The following is an 11553-nucleotide window of genomic DNA, read 5'->3' as shown; positions in this document are numbered from 1 at the left end:
TGACCTACTTGTATAGGTCAAAGATCAAGGCTAATGCTCTGACCTACTTTCATTGATCAAAGCACTATCTTTGAACTACGGTCTTACACTGGCCTTCTCCCTCATCTTTCTATCTTATCCAGTTCCTGAGTGTACAAAAGTTAAAATTTGACCTTGACCTAGTTTTCTCAAGGTCAAGGTTATCATCTCATTTTCATCCCCTTTGCTGCCCGAGTAATGTGTTTTTTGTTTAATTTTTCTATCTCCAACGGTTGCGAAGATATTTGGTGGACTAATGAACGGATGAACACATGAACACTGACAATTACAATACATCACCGCTTTGAAGTGGGATGCAATAAAAGACCATTGGCAGTATCTACAGCCAGTACGCCTCCCACTGTTACCATTAATCCAAGCATCCCAGCTAGGTGGTCCATGATCATCAACAAAAACGACTGAACTTCCTCCTTTCTTTTCCTCTGGAGGACATTACTGTACTTTGCTGCCTACTTTTTTAAATGCGTGTGAATTAAACGCGTCTCAATAAGAGGTGGGTCGGGCTGGAGTCACGTGACCACCTCAAGCGCGCCCCTGTGCGCTGGCGGACACGCCCCCATGTTGACTCACCAACACTCCGTCTAAAGTTAGGAGCGCTGCCGTCCTGCTACAGGCTGTTCAAACGGTGCCCCTGTGCCTACAAGGTAAACACATTTCTGCTTTTTATCCACTATTCTGTTACACTTTTATGTCTTTATTGCATAAAAAGTCCGTACTGATCTGGCACAGCTCTAGCTTGTTATCGTGATAAAGTGAACGCGTCATTAGTTCTTAGCCCGGCTAGCTTAGCAACGACATGCAAATAGAACAGCTGAGGCTAACGAGCTAGCAGCTACTTAATGCACGAAGTGGGTTAAAAAACCAACGCTAACTGTGAATAGCAACATGAAAAACAAGCTCTGTGGGGTCACTGGTTTTGTTACTTTACTTTTTAGTTTGTTCACGTTGTTATGAAATCACTTTCGCCTCCGAAAGAACAGTGGAGCTGTAAGTTTTCTAAAAGCAGCTAGCAACAGATGACATACTGAGACGATGAAATGTGCAATTAATCAAAATACTGCGTGCAGCTGTCAGGAGTCCCACTGAAATCATGAAGGTTTGTTTTGTAGCAGTGTGAACGACTCCTGATGTATTTTACAGTCACACCTTGAGCTGCAATGGGGTTCTAATATAGAGTTGATGTGTAAACAGTTTGTGAGATGATTGGTTTATCATTTGAATGCACTGCACGGAGATAGTTATATTTTTGGGCTTTGTTTTGTGTTAAATTGTTCTGTTCATTCTAATAGTAATCTTAATAATAATAATAATTGATCTTAATAGTAGTCGTCTTTAGATGGAGATTAGAAACAACATGCAATACATGTTGGAACATTGCAATGTTTTTAATAGTATTGACCATACTCCATCAGTCATACAATAAAAGCCTGAAGCAGTAAATTGTGTATTGAAGGCCATCACTTGTTTCCAGGTGCATAGATTAGCTCAAAGAGAAAGCCAGAAGGTCCCAGACACAGAAATCCCTCATTAGAAACATGGGGGCCATCATCTCACGGTGGAAGGTTTGTTTTCTCACATTTACTCAAAATGTCAAATTTTGTGCTGCTGTAGAGTCAAATTACACTAATGTGCCTGTAGTTTATTTTGTTGTAATCATTTAACTTTGAACATAAAGGCTTCCAGTTTTACAGTAACTGAACTTGATTTCAGTGCATGTAGTGATCAAAGCTCAGATTCATAATGTAAAGATAAGAAACAGGAACTTTCATCCTCCAGTTCAAAATGTTATTGCTCAAACTATGCTGTTGTTGTGACTTGAGTTTCCATTTCCTCTCTCTGACTGTTGGTTTCCTAATGTGTGCATAACAGGCTAAACCATCTACTGTGGAGGTTTTGGAAGGAATCGATAAGGTATGATTAACCTAATGATTTATCTGGTAGATTGAAAGAAGGGCTGTTTAGAAATCTGTAAATTACAGATGATTGTGTAGAGAATGTATCATTTTTATACTTTATGCATTTTTGGTACTTGATATCCTTTTAGAGATTAATCTGTTAATTAATTCTGAAAGGTGTTGTAAATGACACATAACATTATCAAAGAGGGATAAAGTATCTCATGTTCTCCTTTTTTCCCTCTTGAATCCTATTTACATTCATGTCAAGGAAAATTAAACACTGTATGTCTTGTGATGATGTTTCATCTAATTGATTCATCTAAACTTGTTTAAGGGCCCTGCTCTAAGTAAAATTAGTAAATACAGTACAGGAAACATTATCAGTAAAATGAATGTAAGACTTTTGTCAAAGCTCGTGATTTGGCTGAAGTTTGTGCGGTTCGACAGCACTCATAGGTTCTGCAGATACACTGCATTGACTTAGTAAGATTTTAATTCACACTACCTCTTCCAATGTAGTCTGGTCCACATGGGGATTTGCTCACAACATGTCTGATCATTTGACTTCTCATTAATCATTGTGGCTTTTTGTGATGTAACAATATACTCTTGAGTTATCTTTCTATTGTTTTAACTAATGCATCCATTGTCTAAAGCTTTTATAAGCTGCATCTCCTTTTAATTTACCACTTAAGACTGTTTTTGTTGACAAACGCCGTGGAAGACATATTGGTGGAGCTTTAGTGTTCTTCTACAGCTAAGCTACTGTTGGTCTATTTTCAGCATCTGCCCTTGTAACAAGAGACTCTACACATAGACTGAAGAGGTCAGGTGCAATTGAAATGTTGACTTTGTTTTTTTTCTATAAAAGTGGTTCAATGAGCTTTAGATTCATTTTAGTGTTGCTCATTTTTCATGTGTATAATTTCACCATATACATGTTGTTGTACCTCTGAACATGAGATCAGTGTAACCCGTTCTTAGAGTGACAAACACACAAGATATGGTTGAAGCATAGTGAGCAGCATGGATCCCCGTCTGCGAGCAGCAGTTATTTTAGGATGGGGCTTGCAGTGCTTGAATGCAGCGGTGTAATATTTCTAACATGAAAAATGATGAATGAGCCACTTGTTGATTGTAAAATTATAATGCTTTATGTAACTAATTGTTTTTTCTGCTTAATCAGAACCATGATCTGATCAAAATGATTGATTTATGTGTCCAAATCTTTACTTACACTGCCAATATGATATGATAGATTATATGTTATGCAGCAGGTTTACCTTAAGATTTGCTGTCATGCTAAAGATCATTTTGTATATTAACTTCAATTGATTATGGTTGAACGGTTTTGAATAAAATTGACAATACTTTTGTTTTAAACTGTTTATTGAGATTTAAAAAACCCCCCAAATGAATAAATTTTCACACAAGCAGTTTTCTACTCATTTACACATACACAGTTAAAAGACATGGCATCAAAAGACTGTCTTCTGCACAATTCAAGAAAAATGAAACTGTTGAAATAATCTGGGTTCAGTTTGCCCCGATGCACATTATCCCAAAGCCAAAGCAAACAGGCAGAAAGAATACACAGTGAGGGACCATTACCACGGGAAATGGCTGCTAACAATTTTGCATATTTAACTTTTTAAAAATAAACTGGAGTTAAGTTTCAAAACGTTTAGTGACAACAGAGTTTCATTCTAGTAAGAGTTTGTAGAGTTTCTATAAGTGCATTCTGTGTTGAGAAACGTGTTCCTCACATGCCTTAATGCTGATCTCATTTTCCCTTGCAGGATATACAGATTCTTGATGAGTACAGTGAGAAGTATCAAAAGCAGTTGAAGACATGGGTTGGGCGACTTCTCCTGTACTCGTGTCTTGTCTACTTGATCACATGTGTGGTTGTGTATTTCTGGTACCTGCCTGAACAGTTGATGGGGCGGCTCGTGTTGTCTCTTCCCTTCATAGTGTTTCCGTTACTGTAAGTTTGTAAGATTGATGATTTCAGTTTGTCCAAACTGTAACCACAGAATTACCATTAAGCTTTTTTTCCCTTTTCTTTGTAGAATTTGGTTACTTCGGAAAATGCTTATCATCATTTTTACACGAAGAACTGAAAAAAATAGTAAGACTATTTTGGTCATTAATACATAACTTCCAGATAAGATTATTGATTTGTTATTCTTAAAGTTCCATTGTGTTTTTTTCTCCAGACAACAAATTAGAGGATTTGAAAGAACAGAAAAGGAAAATAGTAAGTGACGATTTGAGTGGTTGATCTCTGATTTTCTTGTTCTATAAAAGATTAAGACAACCTGGCATTGTCCTGCTAACCAAACAATATTTTCTGAAGGCATGGATGGAGTTGACCCAAAAAGCAAAGCAGTAAAAAATTTTGATGGACGTACTAGAGATATGAACATCGCAAGTCAATTTCAGCTACACAGCGATTGTAATGCACTTTATTTCTTTAACTATTACTAAACAATCACCCAAATTCTCATCAGTCATTTAGTCAAAGCAGCCATTCAAAGTAAAATGAGACATTCTTTTTTCATGTTTGTTTTTCTCTGTCATTCAGTGCAGCATTAGTAGGTCTAAGGCCAGTACAAAAACATTGATGGTAATTTTCATTGATGGACATTTCATTGAAAGACGCTCTTCATATCTCTGTGGCATGCACTGTGGTCAGATAAGTGAGGAAGACATATGGAGCTTTTACTCTCTGTAGGAGGCTTTACATTTTGAAGTGGTCTCCAGTTAACTGAGCATTCCTTCTGTAAATTAAGCAATGAGCCTCACGGTACTTCTCTTATTGACATTTTGCAGTAAGAGAACTTGCTAATTTAAGATTGGTACAGACGGCGTTTGATTGGTACAGTAACTTAACCCAGTAAACCACTCTGCCTCTGTCACTTTAATTAATAGCATTTATTTCAGGAAAGAAATAAATCTGAGAAATTACTTGTCATCCTCTGTCAAGTCTAATAACTTTCAATAATTAGGGCTGATGGATTTTCACACTCTCCATTATCGAAGTAGTGAATGTAATTATTCTTCATATTATATGTAAACATTAAGAAATGTTTGGTACTTATTTAAATGAAGATGTACAATTTAGTGAGGTAACTTCCTGTTGCCATTTATCAGTCACATTTACTCATAATGTTATGGTACGTGATTCCAAGTTATTAATGTGTGTTTATCAAACATCTATTAATATATCAGATGATTATCAAATAATTACTCAGGAATAGAGCTATTTCTCCAGAAGTGATTGGTTTTTACAATGTATTGAGAAAATTATTGAGCCATAAAATACTTTTTTAATGTTTTTTTTTCCAGCTTGAAGAAGTCATGGAAACTGAGACATATAAAAACGCTAAATTGATTCTGGAGAGATTTGATCCTGATTCCAAGAAGAAAATGGTGGGTTGTTTTGTTTTTAGTCTGAAACATAAATCGCCCTCTGTGTTCTACGTTAAAATTGTGCCATTTCTGCGTAAAGGAGTTTGAATCCACTCCTACTGGGCTTCACATGACTCCCAGACCTGGACAAGGTAGTACTGAGTTCTTATGCAGTCAGCACCATATCTTCTATGTTTACATATTTTAAATCTGCAACATTTCTGTGGTAGAGCTCCGTCAGCGCAATGTCATCCCAAAGACCCCACCAGTGGTGGTGAATCCTGCAAATGGAGCTGCTGCACGCCCTCCTCTCGCCACTGGGCCCACCTATCCTGGACGGTCTTCCCATTCTGCTCCAGGTGGACCCCCAGAGAGGAACCTGTCCGCTGTAGCCGCTCAGCAGAGCTTGATGAGGAAACCTGTGACCCCTGGAACACCTGTTCCAGGATTCGGTGAGTTACCTGCACACAGGGGGACCACATCATAATGTGGTCGATTAAGGTGTGATTTACTCTTCCCTGGCTCCGTGTCCCCAGTTGCTCAAAGCTCTGTGGTGTATTGTTAGAGAGGGTAGAGTATGTTACACAGTAGTTCTAATGGGTAATTATGTGAATGTAGTTTTACCACTAAAAGGTCCAACCTTTCTCAAACAAGTCTGTAATTGTGAACTGAAGTTTAAAGTAACTTTTAATGTAGTCAGTTTTCTGTTTTTTAATTTTGTTTGCTTTCGAAAATTTCAAAGCCAACACAAATAAAAGAAAAAAGATGAAAAAAGCTTGTATTCCATCCAGGTTTGGCTGTGTGAAAGGTTTCATCCAGTTATTTAAGTAAAACCTGCTAAAGAAAACCTCTCAAGGGATCCTGAACCAATGAAATGTGGTCATCTTTGAAAGGCTGTTTGAAAAAGATCTATCTATCTATCTATCTATCTATCTATCTATCTATCTATCTATCTATCTATCTATCTATCTATCTATCTATCTATCTATCTATCTATCTATCTATCTATCTATCTATCTATCTATCTATCTATCTATCTATCTATCTATCTATCTATCTATCTCAAAGGTCAACAGCAAACGTTCAATCCTCTTGCAGGATAAGCTTACACTCTACTACAATTGTACCCACCATGCTGTGAGACTTTATAACACCACCATGACACTCATAACAGCAAATGGATTGAATGATAAATTACAAATAAGAAATATAAATTCAAACCTGTGGATTATTTTTGCAATTATTTGGCGGTTCCGGGTTTGAGTCCTGCTCTGTGCGGAGTTTGTATATTCTCCCCGTGTCTGCGTGGTTTCTCTCCGGGTTCTCCGGCTTCCTCCCACCTCCAAAAACGCGCTTCAGGTTAATTGGCCGTTCCAAATTGCCCATAGGTATGTGTGGGTATGCGTGTTTGTCTGTCTCTGTGTGGCTCCCCAGTGCACTGGCGTCGCGCCCGGAGTTTCCCCCGCCTCACGCCCTTAACGTTTGTCGAACCTGTTGTATTTTAACCATATATAAGCAAGGCCTTCACAAAACATGCCATGGTAACGGTATGAGCCGTAGGCTGAAGTGCAAATACTTTCTGTGCGGTTGTTGTAAATGGAAGACAGCTGTGTACTGTGGAAGTATTGAATATTCAGTTTAAACAATTTCCAAGCAATAAACAACTGAAGATGCAAATAAGCGCAAACAATAATGAAAATGTGTTCCTGGAGGAAGCTGCATGCTGTAATTACCATGTGGAATGCCAACTGTGAGGAATGCATGAAACAGGATTAACAATAACTATGATTAATTAGCCAGACCGGCATTTGTTCTCTGGGCAGTGGTGGATTCTCAGTAAATATCTTTTAACACTTGGTGAAATTGCCTTTGGCATTGGGAACACCTCACAAATGGTTTACATGACTTGATGTTATCACCTGCTTCAGTGGAAAATTGAAAGTGAAAAGCAATTTGATAGAAGGAGTCACCACAGAGTTTCCATATGTTGGTAAATTAATAACCAGCAGGATGCTGAGACTCTGCCAAGTCTCGCAGAAATGACCAGTCATCGTCCTATGATTGCTCTTGATGTTAGATTATATTAATTACTACTCACCAACACAGCAGGGATTCTGGACGTGATTTGCAAATGAGATCCGGTGTTCAACCGTTGAGAAATTTGGGGCAAGGTTATGTAAAATCCTTCATGGCTTGTGCTGTAAATTGTGAATGTCAGCCCCACAATTTCATTTAAATTTCACAGCATTTGTACTGTAAGCACCCTGAGTTTACGTTGCAGTCTGCATTTGAGACTGCAGTGTGTTTTAAAAGCAGCGATATTGTATGTTAACAGGGATGCACCCCCCAGGCCCGCCCCTGGCCAGACCTGTGCTCCCCAGGGAAAGACGCGTTCTGGACAGAGTCATTGAGTATCTTGTTGGAGATGGTCCTCAGAACAGGTAAACCATCACACGCTGTTTGTTTATTCTGAGGCCCAGTCCCAGTTCTCAGAAATGAAATCTGCTGCCAAACGGCTGTCAAATTTGACTGTCGCTTTTGTTTGTCAATATATAAATGTCTGTGATAAATATCTTAAAGTTACTTATCTACTGATGATGTGACGAATGGCATCTAATTTGCTAGATTAGGGGTAAGTCAAAAAGTTTTTAGGGGTAAGTCAAAAACTGAGGAGCACTCAAGGACAAAATAGAACTAAGGGCTAGGCCTTATTCTATGATGACGCTCTGCTGAGGCCTAAATGTTGCAGTGTGATAGTTTGTTGGAGATTCATTTTCCCCTTGTTAATGAACACAATTTTAAGATACTAAAAATGTTTTTTTACGTAATCTAGTGCTACTCCTTGCGCTATTTACCAACCTAACAAGATTGTCTTTCATTCTTCATAGATTTGCTCTCATATGTCAGCAGTGTCTGTCTCATAACGGCATGGCATTAAAAGAGGAATTCGAATACGTTGGTAAGAGTTTGAGAAACACAACACTCCTTGTCAGTCTCCATCAAACACTGTGCCTTCATTTGCCCCCAAGCATTTGGCAGTGTACTATATCATATGACTCTTAAATGCCTCTGCCACTGCCGACCCTTGTAAGCAAAACCGCAACAAGATTGAATATGCAAACTAGTGCTACACATCAATCTGTAGTGTTTATGCATCTCAGGCATTTTTTGCCATTGGTGCATAGTCATGTATATTAATCTGTGTCTGTTTTAGAGTCTGCTGGTGAAGTGGCATGAATGAAATGTATGCTGCTTTATTCCTGTTGTTTCAGCCTTCAGATGTGCGTACTGTTATTTCTTAAACCCTGCAAGAAAGACCAGGCCTCAGGCACCCAGACTCCCTGAGGTCACCGGAGAAGTGAAGCTGTCATCTGACACACAGTCATCGCCTGACGCTGAAGAAGAGGACGATCTATCTGCTTTAGGTGATTATGAAATTCTAGTAGTTTTTTGCTACACATGACAGATCTCTAGATTAATTAATGTAGTAAAACGATTTCCAGTATCGGGACATGAAAATATAGAATTATAAAATCTAAAAGGCACAAGGTTTTTATATAATGCTTTCCTTTTTTACTTGTATGACTCCTTTAATTTTTATTCTCATGCTTGTTTGACAGCTCTGTATGCAAAACTAACCTAAAAAATGATGTTTAATTACCAGCTAAAACCAAATTTGCTGAAGTGTCTGCTGAATCAGATGGTCAAGAACCAGGCCCATCAATGACCACTGAGCCCAGCTCTGCATCGGACGGTCAAACCACCCCGGAGTCACTAGAGCCCCCCTCTGACAAATCTGATGGAGAGCAGAATGTGTCAGCCATGGAAGTGGAATAAAACTTGAGTTGTAATTTTGACATTAGTCAGGCTGGATTTTTTTTCCCCACGTAAATAAATTCCTTGAGTTGAAATAATACAACAAGTCAGCAGCTGATGGGATTTTCAACCTGCAGTACAGTACGTCTTTTCTTTTGAGAATTGTTTTTATAGCGTCAGCTTTGGAGTTACGTTTAGTATTAAATTTTGTACCTTTAGCATTTCGTAGTGACTGCTTTGCCAAGCTCCTTGAAAGCATGAATCCTTTGGTTTGTTTTTGATGTTAAATAGGAAAAGTGTTTTTGTCTATTTTTGTTTGTTTGTGCCCTTGGGTAATTGAAAACTATGCTGTTGAAACTATTTTTTTATTCATAGAAAATTATTTATAGATATTTTTCTACAGTTCTGTGCCTTTCATGATGATGTTGAATAAGGTATTTTGCATTGTGGTGCTGATATGTTTACACAGCCATGGTGCCGTAATAGAAATGCAGGAATGCACATACAGAATGTATTTATTATTATGAAGGATGAAAGCAGATGTCTGTAACGGTGCGCCTGCCATTAAGCAGTTTTTATTTTTTAAACTTCTGCTCCAGCATATTATTGATAAAATCTTTGAACACATTGACAGTCATTTAAATGCTTAAAGAAGACACTATATGTTTGCTGAACGTTTGGATCCAGTTTCTGAATAAATAATCCTAAATAAACTTTTGAGAAATTTTGTGTATGTGTCCAATGGTTTGATATGGCTTTTCTGTGATTTTTTTAATATACAGTAGATACTTCTAAGGATAACAACAAATGCAGAGAAAACATTGCTGGATTTAAGTGTTTCACATTAATATAATTGTCAATAGGAAGGGTCCATCTAATATGTAAATAGCCTCAGTGACGATCGTTCTCATGTAATCCCTCTAGCTGATCTGTGTCATGTATTTTAAAAGACCCCATTTCTTTTAGCCAGCATCTCACAAAGTATGCTTAAACAGTCCATTTTCATTAGCAAGCCAATTTTAGCTTGTGATCATTTTATTTAAGCTCATTGATCATTTCAGACAGCGTAAGATAATGGTGCTGACACGGAGCCCCACTACTCTTGATTGCTTGACCCTCTTCATTTGCAACAAGAAAGTCATTGCGGCTACAAAGTTGCTCTCTGCCTTTACACGACCCTTTTCCCCTGAAGATAAACCTTAAACTATTGGTGAGGTCAACACTCCACATCGTCTATGGGTTTTGATAATGTCTGTTTACAGAGATGTGACCTCCTGGGCCTTGTAATGCATCAATGTGACATCGACAGTAACGCCTAATTCCACAGCATACTGCTTGAGGTTGACCTGTGACAAGAGCCAAACAGGGAAAAAAATGGGACATCAATAGGACAATGTTTGAGATTTTTCACAACAGGGAGGTTGTCCACTATTCACAGCCTGCACATCATCATAAGTAATGTATCACAAAAGAACTTCTGTGTTCTTTGAAAACATATGTTTATGTAATATTTTTGATTCCACAGCACTGAATCATTTCTTGACAGTGTGGTTTCATTAAAGTGGAACAATGTTCTGTCTGATATATATTTTTAACATAATGCACGAGCAGACATGACAAGTCATTTGTAGATCTGCAGCATGAGAAGAAATGGTTAAAATGCAAAGGGCTTTATTTAAATATCTTCCTTGAAGTGTCAAAATTATTCTCATATTTGTATGGTAAGATGATTTCAGCTGCAAATTTCAAAGGCTTATTTAGGTACAATCCATATTTGGGATGGCACTTCAACTCCCCAACAGTATATTCCTACCTGTGATCATAATCTACATCTAAATAACCATCATCTCACTTTAATACATGAGCAGTTCAAAGAAATCCTGTTTGCCTAATCTGAGAGTAAAAGACACTGGGTAATTGTCCAAACACTCAAAGGATTCATCTGGATTGCTATCATGGAAACACTAATTGATTCTCACAGATGACAAATGACATAGAGAGCCCCAGTGCCAAGGTAATTTTGAGCAAGCGATGAAATGTACAGTGGGGCTGTCCCAAGGTTCATAGTTCTTTTCATACTCATCTCTCACATGTGCATTCGAGGCCACTTGACATAAATTTATACTGATCTTTTATTTATACCCAGAAAAAATGGCAGATAAGAAACATAAGTGTTCTTGATATTGTGTTTTGTCATATCTAGCAGCCAAAGATTGAAATCCTGCGAAACAATTTTCTGAAGAAATGAAAGTGCATGCCCTTCTGAACCCTGGAGGAAAATAACCTTGCGGTGTGAGGCAGAATATGAAACAGAGGCACAGAATAAGTAAAATAGACAAGTGCACCAGGCTTGTCACTTTTCCATTTGCTGCCCCCGGGTGTGAGC

The 11553-nt window shown here is 38.0% G+C and overlaps 1 protein-coding gene across 2 annotated transcripts; it reads left to right on the top strand.

The window, feature by feature from the left end:
* Positions 1 to 582: 582 nt before the first annotated feature.
* Positions 583 to 9896, top strand: lnpa (limb and neural patterns a). Of its 2 annotated transcripts, none has more exons than XM_068329083.1 (13): positions 583 to 683; positions 1511 to 1601; positions 1909 to 1950; positions 3737 to 3924; positions 4010 to 4068; positions 4157 to 4197; positions 5289 to 5372; positions 5452 to 5503; positions 5582 to 5803; positions 7687 to 7792; positions 8240 to 8310; positions 8624 to 8776; positions 9016 to 9896. In XM_068329083.1, the coding sequence occupies exons 2-13, from the start codon at positions 1575 to 1577 to the stop codon at positions 9186 to 9188; spliced, it is 1218 nt and encodes a 405-aa protein (XP_068185184.1). In that variant the 5' UTR covers positions 583 to 683; positions 1511 to 1574; the 3' UTR covers positions 9189 to 9896. The 2 variants fall into 2 exon arrangements, with proteins under 2 accessions (XP_068185184.1, XP_068185185.1); XM_068329084.1 differs by lacking the exon at positions 583 to 683 and adding an exon at positions 2721 to 2763 and having other exon boundaries at positions 1517 to 1601.
* The last annotated feature ends 1657 nt before the right edge of the window (positions 9897 to 11553 follow it).

The sequence above is a fragment of the Antennarius striatus genome, chromosome 12, assembly GCF_040054535.1.
Source record: "Antennarius striatus isolate MH-2024 chromosome 12, ASM4005453v1, whole genome shotgun sequence".
In the NCBI taxonomy this organism is placed as follows: Eukaryota; Metazoa; Chordata; class Actinopteri; order Lophiiformes; family Antennariidae; genus Antennarius; species Antennarius striatus.
This window is presented reverse-complemented; position numbering and strand designations above follow the sequence as displayed.